The sequence below is a fragment of the Phaethon aethereus genome (genome assembly GCF_964289735.1).
Source record: "Phaethon aethereus genome assembly, chromosome: 9".
NCBI lineage: Eukaryota > Metazoa > Chordata > Aves > Phaethontiformes > Phaethontidae > Phaethon > Phaethon aethereus.
The window spans coordinates 11,512,916-11,535,423 of record NC_138585.1 but is presented as its reverse complement, the minus strand read 5'-3'; the positions used below and the strand labels follow the sequence as shown (position 1 = coordinate 11,535,423).

At 35.4% G+C, this 22,508-nt stretch overlaps 1 protein-coding gene across 1 annotated transcript in view; it reads left to right on the top strand.

Annotated features, from left to right (window-relative positions):
* Nucleotides 1-22,508, top strand: part of DNER (delta/notch like EGF repeat containing) — a gene marked incomplete at its 5' end in the record, with an annotated part of 131,776 nt that overhangs the window by 52,780 nt on the left and 56,488 nt on the right. Inside the window, 2 exons of the mRNA XM_082003707.1 lie at nucleotides 10,111-10,205; nucleotides 12,619-12,785. Of these exons, the coding sequence (XP_081859833.1) occupies nucleotides 10,111-10,205; nucleotides 12,619-12,785 (262 nt within the window). The remainder of the gene's footprint in view (nucleotides 1-10,110; nucleotides 10,206-12,618; nucleotides 12,786-22,508) is intronic.

Genomic DNA, 22,508 nt, shown 5'->3' with positions numbered 1-22,508 from the left:
TTTCCGGTCATTTGTATGACACCATATCTCCAAGCATCAAATAAATTTAGAAGAATCAAAAGGTTAAAGCAATACTTTTAATTTTTTTTTTTTGCTATATACAGTTCTAATCACACATTGTTTTGAAAAATACATCTCCCTGCAGTGTTAAGAAAACATAGCTCTTTGATGATTAAAAGTGGTAGTCAATATATTACATAGTGCACAACTCTAGAGATGCAATGGTGGTGGAGGAAACTTAAACATTTGTTGTATCTCCTAGTAAAATGACAAACTTAACATCTGGCAACACTACAACTGGACAGCACACAACATATATTCCTTAAGAAATATGTTCTTTGCTTTCTACTGCTTTGTATGGTATTTTATTAGTAATTCTTAAATATCTTGCATAGACTCTAGTATCTGTAAAAATAAAAAAGTATCAAACTTATCCCAGTTACCATTAAATATTAATCTTTAAGTGTGAAAACCAAGTATAGATAGAAAATACATTTGCTCACAAATTGATTATTTATTTGTTGATACTTTTTAATGGATTAAGTTCATTCTATTGCATAACAATCTTCCTCCTTTCTTCTTTGAAGTCCATCACTGAAAGGATGATTTGTCACAATGAGACAAATAAAAGGTCCCATACAACCCAAAGATTCTATGATTTGTAGTTCTCTCACTTGGTGTGAGACCACCACTTCTGCATATGCTAGTCCTACAGCAGTTGGTACTGGGAGTCTCCAACCTGATCCAGAGATCACTCACCTATAATAATACTACATATGTGCAAAATGCATCCCAAAGAACAGTCTGCCATAGAAGTGAGCATCTGTTTTCGGGTAATGGTAGTGCCTTTCGTTTGGTTTTGTTTGGATCCGCTTGGTACCAAGCTCTAGGGGTAATGAAACTTGTTGGTGAAGAAATATTACAATCTCAGTAGGCAAAGAATTAAAATTTTGTGACATCTTTTTCATAATGACAAATGCATTGTAAAGTAATTTCGTTTGAGTTTATTCAGGAATAAATAGGTAAAATGTCAGCTGCATCTGTTTTTGAACTATTTCAAGGAATGTGATTCTTCTGAGGTGTTTTCACACACTACCTAATGAGAAAGTGAACAGGCATGAGTTTAATCCTGGAAAAAAAAATATTTTTCATCATTCTTTGGTAGTCCAGACAAATTTGTTCATGTTTTTATTGTAATATTTGTTTAAATAAATTTTTGAAATTAAAATCAACCTATATATAGCTATATATAATTATAGGTGTAATAAATAATTATTATTTGTAAAATACAGTTTTATTTCTTGGAATTCCATCTCCCCTAGCTATTATTTTACAGTAGAATATATGTCAGGTACCAAATAGGGAGTTTGGAGAGAGCATGGAAGCAGAAACAAAAATGATCTGATTTTATCACTCAGTTTAAATGCAGTGTCATCTCTGCATGGGTGCTCCATATGTCCTGATCAATTAAGGGCATGCCCTTCTCTGTATCAGATTTCCCTTGTGTGTCTTCCTCAATCTGTGGTCCGGTGTTGTAGAAGTAACATTTCTGCCTGGTTTGCATTTTAGGTAGATTCACTAAGCATTTCAGCCAAACAGTGGGTATTTTAATAGCTGAAATTCACCCTTCTGCATGTCTTCTGTTACCTGAGAAATACATAGAGTTTATCAATTGCAATTGCATTATTAACACTAACATGGAAATTACTTGTTACCCTATTATGAAATTACTTGTGTAATTAAATATAAGTTTTTAATATATTGTGATGGGTCTTGCATCTTTCACAATCTTTCTAGTGTAGCATAATGACCTTCTGTTCTTTGGAATTCACACTGAGAAAGATGCTTATTCGAAAGAAAGTGATTTCAGTTGCTGATTCAAGACGTTGTCTGTGATCTACATTAAACTAAAGGCAGTTGATTTGCCTGAAGGTCTGTGTTCCAAAGCCTCTTTGGTGGAGGCTTCAAGAGCAAAGAGTTAAGTGTTAAGCAGGAGAATGCTGTCTTTCCTCATAGCTTTAAAAGACTTACAAAGCTTGATCCTTTCTTCTCCTCTTAAAAGGAAAAAAAGTAAAGTAACTGTAGGTTTTGTATTGCAAAAATCTTTGGTTTTGATCTTCCTTGAGATTTGGAGGCAGCAAAAGCTGCTATTATTATGTTGATTATTATTTCTTTTTTAAATCTTTCAAGTCAGCCTGTTTTTCATGTTATTTTATACTGATACTGCAAGTGAACTGATGTTCTTCATACTCTTTTGTCTGTCTGCTCAGACAGAAATTTTGCCAGAATGTCTCCAAATGAAAGCTCTCGCTATCTTGCAAGGACAAAGTTTTGGAAGCTTTTTCAAGAAGCTTTGGGAACTCAAAAAGTGAACACCTGAGAGAAGTAAACTGTCTGAGAGAGGCATGATGTGTAGTTACAGTTGGACACTTTTTCTATATTCCTTAACTACTAGGAATATACTTGGCAGTGCTTGCTTGACTTAATCTTCTCGGTAATGTCTGCACCAGTAGACAACATATAGATGTCTTTGGATACAGTTTCATTTCTTGGAGACCTCTTGCTATAAGAAATTAGTCTTTTCCTGCTGTTGAAAGAACTTTTGGGCAACTAACTTGTTCCAATCCACATTTCCCCAGTTTGATGATCTTTTGTGTTACAGTGTAGAAAAGATATAGAGTTATATATAGATATATATAGAGATATAAAAAAGCCAATAACAGAAGAAAAAAGAAAACATCTCAGTAATCCTACTCAACTAACAAATCTAACAAAGGTTTCTGTGTACAAAATCAACTGTAAGAATAGCAGTACTGTACTTTTATATATTCCTTTTCCTTAGTAGGTCTCAAATTTTTTTCAAAGGAAATCAGCAGTATTATTCACGTTTTACAGATGGAGACACTGAAGCACAGAGCAGTAAAGTGATTTGCCAGGTGCGCAGCCAGGAATTAGAATGCTAAGCACGTGAGTCCTAGTCTAACCTTTTATTTATACTGCAATACTACTGCTCAGATTCAAGCTTTTGGAACTAGTGGTTAGAGGCTACAATAAACTTGTAATTCCCCTTGCAATGGGGACAGCATTTGTTTTACGTGTGTTCTTAGTCAGTAAATTATAAGCCTTTAAAAGGAGCACGGCTGGGTCAAGTGGAAAATCCTGAAAGAGCGTGCTCCTGCTCTGCAGCAATGGAATATGCTTAAGGAATAATTCTGTTTTAAACAGAGACCTTTGAACCTTTGACTGCTTTATGTGTTGCTAAATGTTTGTGCATTTTTTGCCAAAGTATGCTATGGGTGCAGAAGAAGGCTGAACAGAATCATGGAGGAGAGGTCCACTTGAGGTTGCTAAATACATAGAAACTCGATCCTTAGAAATGACAACTTAAATCTTTGACATGGAAATGGGTGGAGGCTGGAGGAAATATGCTTGCATTTTTCTTAGCCTATTTTCTTGGCATTCCCTCTTATGATTGCTGTTGGAGTTAAAGTACTGGAATATGTATACTTTTGGATTGACTTAGGACAGCTCTTATACCTGTATATAAGATTTGTTTTGGAAGCGTCTGTTATTTTTCTTTCACTTCTAGAAAAAGATATCATACAAACAAATAAGGAGACTAAAGGAAACATAGATTTTGCTAGAATAATCATAACTTTCTTGTAGGATAAATCTATAACTTCACTAAATCTCTCCTCTACAATATTTGTGTATGGAACTTTCTGTACAAACACCATTCTGGTAGACAACTTGGTGTAAGCATCTCTGGATAGGTGATACCCTTTATTATATTTCTTTTCAAAACACAAACCAAAATGTCTCTAAAAGCTCAATACACACAAACAAAACTTATGTGAAGTTCACAAGATGTTTAATGGATAGTCATAAATACTAACTAGTACAGTATGTAAATACTAGCTTTCCTAAAATCAAAACTCTTGTATTCCCTTTAAGGACAGAAATACCCTATAGAAAATTCTAGGGAGTGCAATTATGTCAAGATACTGAAGCACTGTTCATCTGAATCTATACTGGTGAGTGAGCCCAGGACTTTTGGTTATCCAGTGCTGTGTTTAAAAAGTATCTGGATTCTTAACTACTCCTTCAGGAATCATCCTGTCTTGAAGACTTTGAGAGTGTGAGCAAAAAAAACAACCCAAAAAAGCCTGATGTGTTTACTGCCTTTCGGTGTTTTGGTATAGAAGTATCTATGTCTGACTTGACAGACTGGTTGAAGTTTACATCCTACCTTACTCTCCAGTGACCTGAGCTCATACACTGCATGTAAAGATTTGACTATGTGGAATTTTGCTCAATGAGCCTGTTTCCACAGTGTTTACGTTTATTATTCAGAACAGCTCCATACACTCTGGAATAAGAAATGACCATTATTTATTCAAGGAAGTAATATTTATTGAATGACTGTGTCATGGCTTAACCAGAGGGTAGGCAGCTAAGCCCCACACAGCCTCTTACTCACTCCCCCACCCAGTGGAAGGGTAAAAATGTGAATACTTCTGGCTTGAGATAAAGACAGTTTAATAATTAAAAAAAGGGTGAAAAAGAAATCAACAAAGAAAAACCCAAACAAAACAAAGAAAAACAAACGATGCAAAACCTCCCTGTTGCTCACCACCAACTGACCGATGCCCAGCCAGACTCTGAGCAACAGCAGCCCCGGCCAACTTCCACCCACCACACCATGGTTATGCTGCTGAGCATGACATTATATGGTATGGGATGTCCCTTTGGTCAGTTGGGGTCAGCTGGCCCACTGTGTCCCCTCAGACTTGTTATGCACCCCCAGTCTGAGAAGCAGAAAAGGCCTTGATGCTGTGTAAGCGGCAATAACTTTTTGTTCGGCAATAACTAAAGCATCCCTATTATCAACACTGTTTTCATGACAAATCCAAAACACAGCACCATGCAAGCTACTGTGAAGAAAATGAACTCTATCCCAGCCAGAACTAGCACACACTGATTCGCAAATTTTATGAAGTTAACATTGATATCAGTGGCCAGCTTGAGACAACAAGGCAGCTAATATGATTACCCAGGTAATCCATCTGAGAAAGTGTCATTGTGTAAGATAACCTACTATGCCTGTTGAAGCATCTACCTCTTGGTGTAATATTGGCATTTTTAACCTCTGACAGAAATACAAAGTTTTAATAGTGTTATCTAGAGGATTGCCATGCATCAGAACGCACTGGATCCTCTTGGCAGCGATTGCTGGCTCTACAAAGTGGCTTTTGCTCAGATGAGCAAAGAAACAGAAACTGCCAGTGATAGAATTTCCGGGTGGATGTGCGGCCTGCCTTACATCACATTTCAGTTCATAACTGGCAAGACCTCTTCATTTGATACTGTTTTTGGATGCAGTGTGTCAGTCTTCCCTTGGTGTTCTTCAGAGAGGCACTACTCCTACGCTAAACACTTTCGCTTTTCTCTCCCACTGGTGAGATATATTGGGAGTAAGCCTTTATTTTCTTCCTGTTCTGGTTTGCTTTCAACCATTGTCCCCTGTGAAACTCTGGGGGGTAGAAACAAACACACTCATGTAGAGGTTAAGCTATGGGACACTAGATTTTTCAGAAACAGTAGTTTTTCCATGCTACAGGGCAAGGGAACTGCTTTTCTTTCTTTTATAGTTTTGTTATTTCTGAATGGGATTTCCATGCCAGAAACTATCCTAGTTTATTGCGTGGCATCCTGACTACAAGAACATAGTAACTGATCCCCCCCTTATGCTTCTATTATATTGCCTTTTATTTTCCTACTTCTCTTTTCCCTTTTTAATTCTTTGCAGGCAGCTGTTCCAAGATTTCATAGTCAGGATCTAACCTGTTTTATTTCTTTCACATACGACTTTTCCCTTGCATACAGAAGGCTGACAAACACGTTATATTTCTTAGAAAATAAGAGATATCTCTTGCCACCATTAGAGTGTTGGAAAAGAAAAAATTCTGCAGGCCTTGTCCTGACGGAATAGTAGCTATATGTTCAGAAAAGGTAAAAGTGCGTGTTATGAAACTTGCTTTATTGAATTGAACATAGCCTTGTTTTTCTCAAAGAACTCATTTTCGTACTCTTTCCATTAACGTAATGTCTTTTCAAATATGTTTAAATTTTTAAGCCTAGAGTTTTTTCTTTTAAGCACTGATCTTTTCTGTAAGATGAGTTTGTATTCATCTCTTTTATTTAGCTCAGGAATGATGTGTGGAAATGATGTGTACATTCATGGGCACACGCTTTAACGTGTGTTTAATTCCAGACTAATTTGCCTCACTTTGCTTTGGCAGATTTCTTTGTTGCCCCATTAGGAGGTAAGAACAGGAGAACAGCTTTTTGAGATGGAAAGACAAGAAATTAACCAAGGAGAACCTTCACAGCTAGCACAGGAGGAAAGCATCCAATAAAAATACACACACGCACATACTTATTTTTGTAACCTTTGGGGATATTTTCAAAATGAAGCACTCTTGTTGTATGTTGGAGTGGGGTTTTGTGAAAGCTGTGGTGTCACTGAAGTTACAATGACAATTTACAGGAAAGACTTAGTAGGCAACTGGCTCACGGGGTGAATTTTTACTCGCAGATTCACAGTTTAGGTGCAGTTGGAGATGACCTCTGGAGATCGTCTAGTCCAATCCCCTTGCTGAAAGCAGGGCCAGCTAGAGCAGGTTGCTCAGAGCTCTGTTCAGTTGAGTCTTAAATACCTCCAAGGATGGACAGTCTGCAAGATACGTGGGCAGCCTCTCCCAGTGTTTGGAAGTATATGTTAGTTTTCAGAAATATTCATTACTATCTTGTAAATAGGGTAGTGAGGAATTGCTAGGGCTAATGTGAATTTGGTCATTCCACTTACAGACCACTTTAAGTTTGAGGAAAGCATGGCATGTTTTGCAAGAAGTAAAAGCCTTCTGCAATGCTTTAAACTCAGGGGATTGAGATACAAAAGAAACGTGAACATGTATAACAGTAGCAGAATGGCTGTATTTTGCACTGTTCAGGATTAGTCTGCCCGTGTTGATAAGGCCTTGTGGAATTACAAATGTCCGGCCAGCTTTCCAAGAGACATACTATGAAATGTCATATACAACAAATATCTTCAGAGAACTATTTTCAGTAGTGAGAGGCTGCATATATGTATCCTAGCATAAATGTAGACGTAGAGTCTGTATGTTACTTTTCTTAGCCTCATTGAATTAAAGGCTAGTACACTTAATTTATCAAAGTAATAAAGGCACTTGTGAAAATATTGCCTTGGGATTTATGTACGACTTTCAGCACTTGTTGAATTAAGTGTGTATCTCATTACTCTGGTTGGTGTGTAAGGCAGAAAAGTATCTGTACAATTCACACTGATTTTTTCAGAAGAGTTGTAATATGGAAGAACAGTCTGTTGCTCTCTTCTTAGGTACTACGCCTAATTTTCTTTGCAATCTCATCTGTATTACTGCTATGGCCTGGTAAGGTAATCGTCTAGCCAAGTCACTGTTGTCTTGTTAAGGTCTAGGTAGAGATTGTAGGGATAGGTACTCTTCTGGAGATTTCACCCTTGCTTTCTCAAATGATACTCTTCTTTTACCCAAGCAAAGACTCAGAAAATTAACACTGTTAAAATATTTGAAGCAGAAATGTAGTTTTTATATATTATGTTCTCTTTTAAAAAATAAGAACATGATTTAGATGCAAAGTTACGGAGCATGTGGGTAGAGAGGAATTCTGTATTTCCTATCACCAATTTGATACTTAAGCATTTTAAACTATTAGCAATGTATTTAAGAGCAGCTCTTCAATATATTCTGTGCTGATGTAGGAGCTTATCTTTGGAAGCACCTCCTAAACATACTTTAGGCTCTGGCAGGTGCATGAAGATTTTGTTTTCTTTGGTGACTATTTTTAAAGTATCTGCATCATTTGTGTTGTATCTATAAGTCTGTTCCCCAAGGAGCTTCCTTGCTGGCTTAAAGGTCCTGTACTATTGAATGCTTCAGGGGAATGGTGGAAGAGTTTGATGTCATTGCAGTTCTAGGTAATGTTTTTTTAAGATTGTCTCTAACTGACTTTAGATGGTCTGTACTTTTTACTTTAGCTACCTCACTTTTTAAATTTTAAAGAGGAATTAGGACAGAAATGCTCTTTATTTCACCTTCTGAAAAAATCCTGCATTTTGCCTGTCGCTCTTCTGATTACTATTGAAATGTTTCTTATGTGTGCTTTTCATGCTGGGTAATAAGTAATTCTGATGTGTTTGCAAACCAAAGTCTTTTCTGTTGTGTTTTTTCCATTTTCACAAGGTTTAATCTCATCTCTTATTATGCAGCCACTTTGTTCAGCTCTTGCTTTTTTAATTTTTTGTTGGTTTTTTTTTAATTCTAGTTTGAAAAAGGTCAATACCTTTTACTTTCCAAACTTCTGATGTTGAATAGTAAGGTAAATGAAATGCTTAAATTTAATTTCCCCCCTTGTCTTCCAAGGTAATAGATGCATGAAACTGTAAAACTATATAAATACTTTAAAAGTGAGTGTATTTTTAGATGAAGTGTAAGACTGTGAGAATAAAGATGTTGATTTCTTTTTTTCCCCTTTGTTCCAGTAGGCATATAGATTCTCAAAGAAAATGAGAATGTTGAATGAGAAGTTTAAATGTTGGCAAATATAAAAGGAAGAGTGTTAGCCAAACTAATCATTCTCTAAATGTTAGGTCCATAATTTTGACTTCCAAGATTGAAAAATTGTAATGGATATATTATCTTTTTTCAAAATTTATTTGAACAAGTACAATAAAATTACATCTCACTTTATTTTAATATACAACATGTATTCCTATTACATGTGCCAGAGAATTCAACAATGAATCAAGTAATATGGACATTTTTGGAAAATGTGAACACTATTTGTCTTGCCTGAGTCAAAATGAAGTCTGAATCTCCTTAAAAATTATTACTTGCATTGCATTCTGGACTTTTGCAGTTCATGTTTTCACAGGTGTTTCATAGTAATGTTTAAAATATGGATTTGAATTTCACTTAAACTTACAAATTAGATTCTGGCATTTTCTTTGATGGATGATTAATTCATGGCAGTGTGTCAGATTGCATTTTCACTTTTTCAGGAAGGTTGGCTTAAAAAGGTTGCACACGTATTCTAGATGACTGAAAAAATAACATTGCAAAATCTGCCTAGCAATTTGGAGATGAAATGGACTGATTTTATTTTTTTTCGTTTATAGTGTGATATTTAATAGGCAAGCTGATGAAGATACTTGAGAACTACTTAATTAAAACTACTGATGATGTTAATGGAAGCGATAGAAAGACTCAATTATGCCACATAAAATATTACTTATTTGAAATAAAGGTATCACTGGAAATGCTAATGGTTTTCAAACTGCCTTTATGAAATTACTACTTTAAAAGATATGAATGATTAAGGAACCTGTCTGTGATTCCTCTGTGTTATATGGCATCCTGTATGTGTCTTGATCTAGTTAAAACAGTAACCGCTTCCTATGCCTACTAGGCATCACAGACTTGGCAAATACATCCTCTCACTCTCAACTGTGCTCGTGATTTTTTTTCCATCTGACAGCACTGTTTTTCCAAGCACCTTTTACTTGGAAAGATAGTAATGGGCAAATGGGAGAGTGTTTTTCTTAAGTAATCTGTGTTTGGAAAAAACATATTTCAATGTAGTAGAAAGACAATATCAGTATTTGCTATTATAAATCCTCCAAGATCACCTAAAATAATGATGCAATATTTCTCAGATGTGGCCAATGTTAGAGCTTTTTTTTATTATTTTAAAAGACCAGAAGCTTATTTGTCTTTTTCTAAACATGATCACTTTTAAAGGAAGATGTCTTTAGAAGTTTACACTTACGCACAGGAAGTTTTTGTTAAAACAAAACCCTAAAAGGATGGTTATGTGAATTTTCAGAGTGTTTGTTGGTAGCCTAAATGTTTTGGTGAGTGTTTTGGTCCATCCTGATGATTTTTAAAAGATGACTTCTGGACTATTAGTGTTATTATTTAAAAAATATTTCATGTTTTCTTTGGTCAGATTTTCTGGTTTAGTGTTAAATAAAACTATCTTTATTTTCAGATAACCCCAGATGTTGCTTGTGGAAATGCCAGTTCCAACACCTCTGCTGGAGGCCGACTTATCTCCTTCGAAGTTCCACAGAATACGTCAATAAAGTAAGAATATTTGTCATATGTGATGAAATATAAAAAAGCTTTTACTTTAATTTGCCTGGATATTTTAGACAATAGTTGTTCAGATAGGCAGATGTGTCAAATGGCTAAAAGTGTATGAAAGATCTTCAGACAGACTTCAGGCATCTAGCAGTGCCGCGACAGCTCTTTGCTTGGTGTAATTTTCCCCACATACGTAATGTTTTAGAAGATGTAAGCATGTAAACTGCCTCTGGGCTATCAGAATGCATTAGAAATTAGGGTAGACCTGTTGAAGATGTCAGTTTGGAGAAGATATGACATTTCCTTTCTCCTTCATGCAGTGAACACTTTTTTCCCCCCTTTAATCTCAAGATGCACTTGCTGGTAGAAAGTGTTGTCGTTGACTGTGTAAATGCATGTAGTTTGTGCATTTGTATTTGATTTCTGGATTATTGCTTTAGGTGTCATCAGCAGCTGTGAAATTTTTGTGTATGTCCTAAAAACCACATTTCTCAAAAATTTGATTTATTCTGTTGTATTCACTTTTCAAACTTATACTTTTTCAATCAAATACTTGCTTTGTTACTTTTCATTAACAGAACCCGACTTCCTAGAAAGATCTGATTCTGTCAGCTGGGATGAAGCATTTTCTTATTGGAAATTTTATTTCAAGTAAAAACCTGCCAACGTAGTTCTCTGGCTCACAGCTTTACTGCAAGTTTAGACTTAGGTTTTCCCAAAATAGCGTACATTTCTCATACTGTCATCTTATATTTCAGAATCTCAGCTTTCAGTTAAAAAAGGCCATGCTCACAGGAAAAAAACAAACCGATGCAAGCAGACAAGCTGCAGACAGTTTAGAGCAGTAACTGTTAAACATGGGAGCTGTCCTACTCTTCCCACAGGACTTTGAATCGTGCTCATTCGTGAGCGTTTAAGCCTAAGTCAGGAAGAGGCCTGTGAGTGTGGATGCTCTGGCTGGCTGGAATCTGTAAGCAAACAAATGTCTTTTCTTGAAATCAGGAATATGCCGGCTTTTGTGGATTCTACAACTTTAAGACCAGTGATGGAGGGACCCTATTTTAAAGGAGGTTGCAGAGTACGCAGTCATTTTTTGGTCATTTTTTACACTATATATCTGTATTAGTGTTTTATATCTGGGTAGATTAATGCAGGTCAATATCTATTTTCATTTCACTGTATTTCCTGTGTTAAAGGCTCAAGTAACATCCCTGGTTCAATGGCTATCTATGAAAGGAAAATAATTTCAGTTTAATAATTTTATTTTATTTGGATTGTCAGGTGTGACCTAAACTGTGAAGCTAGTCGCTATCCTGTTCTAAGAGTGAGATGGTCAGCTTTGGGGGTAGCGATAGGGGTTGTTCTTAAAGAGGACCCAAAACACTCTCATAAATTTGCTTCTTATGATGTCTAGTTCCAACATTTTTTCAACTTCTGTCAAACATGATTACAAAACTAAGCATTTCTTGTTTTGAACGCAAATAAGAACTGACAAAGGAGAGACTGCCCTGTGTTTTTAGCAGGACTGAAACAATTTCAGTACCGGAAACTGTGGAACAGAACTTCATCTCTGGGTACTGGGAGGCCTGTTTTCAGCAGGAGAGAATTATCAGTTTTCAGCAGTTGGATGCAGTTGTGTTTGAGTTTTTTGAGGATTGTTCAAACTCATTTGGGATTCCTTCAGAGGAAATTAATGCAAACATTTGGGAACTTGCCAGAAGCATGACAGGGTTTTATCTTTTTCTCTATGGGGAAAGAAACACTGACATAGATAGTGCTGCCTAGTGGAGCTGACAGTATGTGTATGGTTGTAGATATCACTTAATCCATTATGTCAATATTCAGGAAGGCACTGTGGACTCGGTGACCTTGGGAGCATTACATGACTCATTTGATTTTCAAGAATAAACTGTTCTGAACCTTCGATCTGGTATGTCAAACAAATGAGGATTTCTACCAGGATCCATCTCCCAGTATTGAACGAACATTGAACGTTCTTCAGTAAACAAGAGGGCTGGATGTACTTCAGCTGCAGAAAATGATGGCATTATAGATGTAGAATGGAGGTACTATTCAAAAAGGCATAAATACAGAGACTGAATAAGGATGCTTTATTATTATGTAATGTGTATGTAAAACTCTTCTTGGGCACTAGGATGGTATCCTTCAAGTATTAGAAATTGAGACTCTGTGTGATTAAACCTGCTATTACATATACCGTTATGCCAATCTCTGCTATTGAAGCATTTTTTATTTTTGTGGACATGCTAAAAACTTGCAGGCCTTTTCCTGATTCCATGCTTGCCACATTTAAGTTTTTCTTCTTTGTTGATATGGTTTGTTCTGCAGTGATGTACTTCCTAATAACGCCAATTTCCCTCAGTGTAAATATTCTTATAACTTCTTTTCTTAGAATAAGGCAGGATGCTACTGCTTCTCTTATCCTGCTGTGGAAGGTGACAACCACTGGATTTAAACAGTGCTCACTTATTGATGGCAGAAGTGTCACTCTTCTCCAGGCACTGGGTGGACTTGTTCTTTCTGAAGAAATGCTTGCATTAGGAAACAACTACTTCATTGGTGAGTTAACATGGTGACTTTGTGTTTATCACCTCTAGGTGACAGCTGATGGTTTACCCAATATTTAGAGAAACTAAGAGGTAATTCACTTAAGTGCTGCTGAAAGATCCAGATGTACTATTGGGACCATGTTTTAGACATTGGTTCAGTCAAAGCAGGCAAGACGTACACTAAATTCTTAAACTGGTGGCACCATTCGGTTTAAAAATCTAGATGGTGATTTTTGCCTCCTGATAACTTTAGATGATTTTATTTTAGTCAACTGTAAAGCTTTTTGGTAAATGCTACAGTAAATAACTCTGAATGTTTGAGGTGTTTCTTTGTCAGATTGTATCATGGGTTACTTTGTAGAGAACCTTAAGCCAGTACACAGTAAACTTAAAAAAATATATTAAAATATAATAGGAGATCTGATCTTGTAACAGTGTTTACTTGCACTATTTTCTCTCTTCTAGTTTTGTCTTCGAATGTGAAACCTTAGAAGTATAGTATATGTCTCATTGGGCAATTAAATGTTAAGCATCTTTGTGGAAGGAATGTAATGAAAATAGGCTGATTTGTTACTTTCAAATGTATGGGAAATAATACTGATTTAATGCAGTATTTATGCATAGACACCATAGACTTAATTAAATTGAGATTTCTGGGAAGATGGTTTATTATACCAATGACATGAAACCAAAGTCATTGTAATAACAGCATTTATTGTAATCTTGAAATGCTGTATATCTTATAAGGAAGTATACGCTGCCACAAATTGTTATTCAGCAACTTATCATGCTAATAAATGTAAAATTAAAAGCATTCTGACGCAAAACATTGGGCCAAAATTCTAAGTGTGCAGCTAATACAGAAAAAACCCCAAATGCAGTAGTGCCATGTTCTCACCTTTTTGAGCTGTCACCTAGCAAAGATATTGCTTGAAAGTTGTTAGTATAGCCATTTAATTACCATCAATAGTGGTTTATTTTAGTGACATTTATTTTCTTCAAGTAATTTTCCTAATATAATTCCTTATATTTTCTGTGTCATTTACTTCATTCCAAGGTACTTTGTTTTACCTTTTTTCTTCTAATCTAGTTTTGCATTTAATTTATCAGAGTTAAAAATCTCCTTGTGCTTTCCTCAAGGATAAATTTTTGCATTTGCCTTGTGGTAGTTAACATACAAGAAAAGTAAGTAAAAACTTGCTGAAGACGGGATAATTTGTAACTTATGCACTTGTGAAAATACCTAAAGGCATAGCTTGGTCTGTAAGCTCCCAAGTAGAGGGTTTAAGTTGCTCTGCGAAGGCTCCACTTGACTGTACATGCCTTAGAGCATAGGCTATTAATTTAGATAACTGAAACGAATATTGCCTTACTCTTTCATAGTTTGTCTTGTCCTACTTGTTTCTCTGTAGCTGTCTTTCTGTCACTGGGATTTTTACTTTGAATTGTTCACTGTGTGCTAATTAACATGAGGTGAAAATATACCTTTTCCTTGATGAATATAAATCAAGGCTTATATCATAAAAATTGTACTAATGATCTTGCTTAATGCAAGATTTAATGCAGTATAAGTTTTCTGAGACCTCTTACTTTACTTCCATCTGGTTTTTGATACTTTCTTTGGTCTGTCGTCTTAATTTCCTGATACTGAAATTCTTTGTAGAATTTTCTAGTTGTTGTAGTGTAATTTGATTCATGTAAAGAATGTGAATCATAAATGCATATGCATGAAGCAGCAGGGAGACTCCAATAATACAATGATACATTCATGAATAGGAGCATCTGAGTGCGTAGTAAAGATGAGTGCAGATATAGTGCATTTGAATTTTTATAAATCCTATTTATTTTAGCAAATGCATGGATTACCTGTAGAGCTTTTGATAGAAAATGAATATGAAACATTCCTTCTGCATATCTTGTAGTCCTGAGGCATTGCAACTTTATACTATGATATAATCAAGTAATGAGAGAACTCAACTGCTTTCTGGAGTAAATTATTTTATGTGGCCTTAATTTAGGCATAGCTTCTCCCAGGATAATTTCATTAAAACACTTGAGCAGAGAAAGGGTGAAATTCTAAAGGAACAGGGAAACTGAAACATGAATTTATTAGTTTAAAAGTGTTTGTGACCTATCAACGTTTATTGTAAGAAAGAGAAAACAGACTAGCCCCTGGATTTTCTTCTCAATTGCATGGAAATATTCTGCCTACTTTCCATCACCCGTTCTTGTCCAATATAGTATAAGTTTTACACCCAAGACTTACAAAGAAACTCAGAAGAATGCAGAATTTTATCTGATCTCAACTGAAATCCATAATTCAGTGAAGGTCTATATAAATAAATCTTTACTTTAGATTTGATCCAGATATATGGAAATGGTCTGTGTATCTGATGCACCTCACTTAAGTTTTTAGTTTACAATAGTTTAGTTATCAGTAAGATCAGATAAAGTTTTTCTTGCAGACAACTTTCTGTATGTTTCTTGATATACATGACACATTTATTTTAAATTAAAATAGATTACTTTATATAAAGTAGCAATAGCGTAGCATGTGTCTTATTGATGATATTTAAGCTAAAACAATCATGAGGCCACAACATACTGTAGGATGATATAAGGCTTTGGACCATGCCAGTCAATATACTTACTTTATATACTTTTCCCCCCTCTCCCCCTGTCTTTTTCTGTTTATTCAAATGAGTTTTTAAAGGATTCTTCTCTTAATTGGCAAATTCTGTACAATGCAAATTTTTTTACCTTTTAAAAATTTTCTAATTAGAACTGTAAAAGGAAAAAGGGGAACATCTAAGTTTGTGTTTGGGTTTTTGGTTGTGGTTATTTTTTGTGTGTGTGTGTCTTTTGATCTACATCTTATTTGAGTCACCTCTCACTGTGTTGACTCCAGATTTGTTACTCAGCTCGATACTTTTTACAAATCTCTCTGAATAAGATGATTATGTCAAAGATAAAACATTTAGGGAAATATTATTTGGTTTGTGTTACTTCATGGTGACACAGGTTTAAATTTGTTCAGGCAAGATTGGAAAGACTCAAAAGCTGGCAGTGATGTACTGATTTGCTGATCATGTGATTCAGGGCACAATGTCCAGAGGTTGGGGAGGACGCTATCTTTGAGAACTAAAAATAGACACCTTGATCATAATGCTGTTTACCCCAGAGACAGTACCTGCACTGTATGCGAACGAAGGGTTTGAGGGAAGGAGATGTGTAACACAACTAAACAAAAAAAAGCAGTTGGTTTTCTATAATGTGATTTATAAAATGGCTGCTGCATCTGCAAACAGTTTTTTGCAGTGCAGGAAAAGAGTTATGAAGCCATGATTATGCAGCCTGATCGTGTTGTTAAACTACAGCAATTACCCCATTAAAATAAGCCCAGTAAATGGGAGAGAGTACTAACTTGAAGACTGGCTTGCACTTTCTGTAACACATTCTTATCATGACCGCTTTGCTTAGAATATTTTTAATGAGTTTGCCTGTAAGATTTGATACTACGCGTGCCAGTCTTCTAAAATAATTTATTATGTTTTATTAGAAAGTATACTTATTAGCCAAAGGGAAAAAAGACCAATGTGGTTCAGGTTTTGAAGTGAAAAAGCCCCTGAAAGTACTGATTCACTCAGTCCGTTAGGTGAGTTAGGTGTAGGATGAAGCACGTAGCGTATCCCACGGTGCTGCTGGCTTTTAGTGCCAAGTTACTATGAGACAAAGGTAATCTCTCGATGGTTGATCTGTAGTACAAGGCAGGTGAACTGTCTTTGCCCTCTGTGTGCAACAAAAATGTTTTGTTTGATGTCGAGAGAATTCCAAAAGTTTTGTGCCCAAATTCAGGACTTCAAAAAAAAAAAAAAAAAGTATTTTATTGATTTTTTTTTTTTTTTTTTTTTAAATATCTATGCAGAAAAATGTCTGTTCTGTGGAGTGCTATGGGTGGATATCAAGAATTGCCAAAGAGATAGTTGGGGAGTGAAGGAGGGAATTAATCATATTTTTAAATAAGAGATGGCAATGAAGGGATCAACATTTAAAACACATTAATTCATGGAAAGTCTGCCTTTTACTTCAGTAGAGTTATAGCTTCATTGCTATTTGTCCTGGTGTCCTTTGAAATTAATCAATGATTCTTGTATAAACTATTTATCATAATTATAAAATACGTCATCAGTATTTGTTTTAATTCAGAATCTTCATAACTTCATGCTATCAGTAATGGTACTAGAATATTTGAAAATGAATAATTGCAAAACTTTACCTTGTTACAGTAAAACACCTGTTCTTCATTGCAATATGTCTTGAAAAAATGAAATCAGATTAAATCCATTTTACAAGTCTGAAAAAATGAGATAAGAGGACCCTGATGCACTGTCAGTTTGTGCATGAATCTTTCAGACTGAAGTTCTCATGAATGTTAATAGGTTACAGCTAAAGATCTCTGTGATGAGTTGAAAGAGCTGCTTGTTATGTGTTTTGAGGGGAATCTAATCCACCCAACATCATTCACTTCTGTCTTTCAGGGAATAATATACCAGATTTGGGAACATGTACAGGAATGTGTATATCTTTTTCTATATACGTTTGCTGCAAGTGCATAAGATATACTAAATTGATTAAATAATATCTCTCGAGAAAATAATGTATTAACATTTTCCTTTGGAAAATAAAAAAGGCCTTGCTGAAGGACTTTGAAGGGCATTTTCAGCTTGTATGGCAATTCTCTCAAAAATCTATAGTTTGTTGAATACATCTTTTTTTATACAAATGTGCAATCACGCTTGATTGAAAACTGGAACATTTATTCTGAAAACACAGTCTGCTATTGAAATAGTGAGAAAACCAAACCCAACGCATAATAAAAGCATTCAGGTCTTTTTTTTTTTTTTTAATACTCACATTTTAGAAGTTTTACAGTGACTGTATGCCATCTGTTTCTTCATGAGTCAGTTAATTTACTCTGGTGCTAAATTAATATACCTGTTCACAAAGGCAAAAATTCTGTGCTTCATGACTCAAAAGATACACCTGTGGATGCGAGACTTACAGTCAGTTGTAGTTTTGCACAATTTCCAGTCTACTTGGTAAACTAGTATAGGTATATGTATACTGGTACACAGTTAGCCAATTATATTTAACAGTCCTATTCTGCTAGTAATCAAAACCAGCATAGGTTTTTTTTTTTGTTGGATGAATTTAGAAATCGGGTAATAAAATTGCATATTGTATGATTATTGCTTCAGTTTTAAGAAGAGTTTATTTTGATGTTTTGGGTATAACGTAGAGCATGGAGTTGTCAGTGCTGACTCTGTGTGTATGCAACCTATTTCCTTCCTTTCTCCGAGCAATGTAAAAACATGCAGTTATGTTTTCAGGTCTTTATCATGGTTATTAGGATATTAACTCTGTTGACAAAACCTGCTTCTCATCAGCTTGCATGATAAAATGTTGGAAAAATTGCTTTTCTGCCTTGATGTGCCTGCTGCTGAAGCTGCAATGATGGGACCTGTTTCAGAAAAAATAGTAAAACGGACAGTTGGGTGTTAGTATTTTGCCTACATTTCCCCATAGGTAATACGACAGAAAAGTTTGTATATCTATAGTTGTTAAAAGATGCTTGTAAATAGCTTGAAATTACTTGTTTTTTGACTTTGTGCTTTATTTAGCACTTCTATGATGCAGCTTAAAAAGCAGCTTTCATGAGATATTGCTATATTAGTTTTTTTAGTTTATTGTATGCTTATAAAATAAGAGGAAGTAATTTATAAGCAAAATTGCTGTTTCTCAGATAAGAAGGCAGAAGGCTTAACATTTAATATGAATGAATATTTTTAGCTGAATAGAAAATAAATCCTCCAGCACAATATTTAAATTATAATGCTTATTTTCATCACAGCAAAGAAAAACTGATATAGACCGGGTGTATAATCTGGTTTTCTTCAAGATGCCCAGCCTTTTGGATCAATACAACTTAGCTAACTGGTTTAAACTCTAATTATAAAGTATCTCAAAAGTGTTTCCTTAAATAAAATTGGTAGCTGTACAAACTCACTTGAAAATGGATGCTGTAACATCTTTATGGTGAGATGAAGAATGCTGATGCTATTCAAATGCCAGCACCGACAAGACAGCTTGCTTGACTTCCACAAAACTTTTTGAAGTTTTGCTTAAGAAGGAAAATTAATTTTTGGCTCCTCAAGCACAAAAGAACTGTCGCATTTTAAAAAGTGTGTGAACCATATGTATGTGTGTACAGAAAGGATAATATTTTTCTATCCAAAATGCTGTCCTGTCTTTCTAATGCAACAAAGTATTTTCTTTAATATCTCTGCCCTTAGCAGTTATTTGCTTTCTATGGGTTATTTAATGAAGCATCTCGCAACATCTCATCGTACATTAACAAGTGGTCACCACTAATATGACTGCAGGTATATTGAGTAGGCAAAATAAAAATTGGTGTACGAAATAATATATTAAAAATAAATAATTTAGAGAGATATTTTGAAACAAGTCAGTATGATTTTCTAACTCTTTTTATCTGGCTATAGAATTTCAGATTAGGAAGCAAGTTGTAACTGTGTCTTCTGGATGGTGTGTTTTATGTTTTTACATGTATTTAAAACCTGCACATATTTCTGTAGAAAGCAAGCGGTTTGCTGCATGTTGAAATTGTTTTTACTTAAGCAAAAATTAAATAGGACAATTCTATTTTGTAATAGGAGATGTGTGAATTGAATTCACCGAAAGCCACGTAGTCAGGTTACTCTAGCTTTAACAAGTCACCATGTGTCAGCTGAGCATCTGTGTGAGCTCCTAGCCCATGGCATCTCTGCAGTTATTTGACTTAACCCTCCTTCACTCTGGACTAAATTAGATCACATTGCCTTGCACATGCCGCAGTCGGAGTGTTTATGCAGTTCTGCTGCTCAGCCAACGTGCAACAACGTGTGTGTGTGTGTGTGTATGTGACTGTTCAGCTACTTTTGTGCAAGTCAGCCTTGCTAGTGGGGGAATTTGGTGACAACTGCTTCAGTTAATGGGGTTTTCATTTTTGTGTGCAATTTGCCTGGAAGGGCCCTATTGTAGGCAGTATTGAGTATTGTGCTCAACTCTGAACATTTCCCCGGGGTTCTGGGCATAAGAGCTAACCTTGCAGAAAATGGCCTTTTGATAAACAATAGCATCAGCAGAAGTGGGAACAGCATAAAAAGTTCAATGACGTGTTAATTGCAATGACTTTTTAAAAAGATGGCCTTATGAGGCAAAAAGTTAAGCATTCAGCTGAAATCCAAACCATTCTGAAGAACGTTGTTAGGGTATATAAGAAAGGCTATTTTTACAAATATGATAAAAATCAATACCCTGCCCTGCCCTTCATGACCAAGTTATATGGTACCTTGTCTCACACATTAGTAGATGTAAACATTAGACTATTTACTTTTTTTATACATTGTATTATGTTTTAAGCTATCATCTAAATAATTTTTACTCTTCAGAGTCATCTTTAATTAATCAGTAAATTATTCAGAATTAATTTTTATTTTACTAGTGAGTAACAGTGGGAAATTATTTTTCTAGTCTATCTTTGGAAGTTCATCTGCTCAAATTTGTAATGTTTGGTGAAATACCTTTTGTTTATTTATTTTTAAGATTTCTCTTTCTTCAAATATGACTTTTGTGACCAATTCACAGTCGGGATATTTAGATTCAGGTGGTTAGATGGTTGCTTGCACTGTGAGATCTTGGACAGACTGCTTAAACTGACCTGTAAAATAAGGATACTAATGCATAATCTAATGGAAAATGTGAGGCACATTTTAATAATGCATGTAAAATGCTCTGAGATCTTCAGCTAGTAGTGTAGCATACTGTACAGTGTATTTAAAAGTAGGGTAGCTACTCATAAATCTTCAAGTGGAACCAGTGACTATAGAGAAATCCTTACTAACCTTGCCATCCAAACTACCTCAGATCCCTTTATCACAATACCAGCTATGTCATTTTTATGCCATCACACTTAGCTGCTTTTTTGAAGTGTGGTATCAGAGATTCTGGTGGTCTACATTTGTGCCCAAAATAGTTCACTGCCAGCTTGGCAGCATTGTGGAGATACTGATAAATAAGCACGTGAAGGGGAAATAGTGATACAGGAAATCTATTAGAAGATTAGTCTTATCACTCTTTGCTGGGCTTTCACCAATATTTTGGACAGTAAGCAGAGTCCTTGAAGGCATGACAGAAGGTCACACTCTAAGCTGTTGTCACATCTCCTTAATAAGCTGGATGCAAGTGGTTTCATAAGTGTAAGTATACTCTTGCTAGCTGGCAATTTTGTAATCCTATCATGGGTTTTGGTCCAGTCAAGCTATTAAGCTGGGTAATTGTTTAGTAACAGTGAAATTTAGAAATTGCCATTTGTTAAAGAGGAAATGTAACAGAACATGTGTTTGGGGATTTTTCTATGCTAAGTGAATCCAACTGGTTTGCTCAGTTCATAAATATATTTTAACTGTCAGTCCTGCAAAACTGAGCTCCAGCTTGAAAGTCAAGCTGTGTGCTATTTCTTCCCAAAGTTTCAGTAATAATTTTCTGACACACAAATTTTGCTTTCTGTTAGACCTGTGTAACAATGTCATTGTCAATCTGCCTCTGATAGGATTGCAGTAATGTTACTGAGAATATAACTTGACCAGCAGCACATTTATCTTTATCACTGTAATGGTGATTATGTCTGAGAAGAAAGTATATGTTTGATTTTCGAAGCCCAGGATGAGTTTTCAGTGTTGGTAGTGAAGGAAGAAAGCATATCTCTTTTTAAACTGAATGTGACTATGATATCAATTTGGAGAAGAAAAAAAATGCAATGAGAAGTTTTACAGCCGCTTAACAACAACAACAAAAATTCCTCAAATTGCTGTTTCATGTAAAGTTTTGAAAAATAAAGTAATTGAAACAGTTCTTGAACCGATTCTCACTAAAATCTATATATGTTTTCAAAAGCAGTAGCTGACCAAGGCTTCTGTGACAAAGCACAGTAAGTGTTCTGATCTATATAGAATTTGGGAGAGTTGTACCACTTATAAATAGTGCCATTTGTGGGCAAAATAGCAGTTTTGTTATTGCAGCTGTATTTTTGTATCCCCAGATGCTATGTTGCTTAGCAGTATCATTAGAGAATGATCTCAGATGTTCTGTACAAGTATCCTATGGTACTGATGGCACAGAAATACTGCATCAAAGATTGCGAATGTCATTGACTACCTGTTTCTCACTTCTTGTTTTCTGCTATCTGTGAATGAACTAGCAGACATAATTATGTAGCTTCTATTCTGGGCCACTGAGGCTTATAAACTGTGGTTCAATATGCTCTGATAGCAGCTGTATTGTGTCTTGAAACTGAAATCAGGTTTGAAAACTGAATTCAGGTCTGGAATTACTATAGCTTCATTATGTTACTACATGACATGAACTGAAGATGTGCAGGCACACCCAGCACCACACAAGTATTGTGTCTTGAAACTGAAATCAGGTTTGAAAACTGAATTCAGGTCTGGAATTACTATAGCTTCATTATGTTACTACATGACATGAACTGAAGATGTGCAGGCACACCCAGCACCACTCCTGATGGACTGATACTATCTGGTTTTCTTCTGTGTATATATATCCCAGTTTCCAATTTTCCAAATAAGGAATAACTGACTGTACTGTACACCGG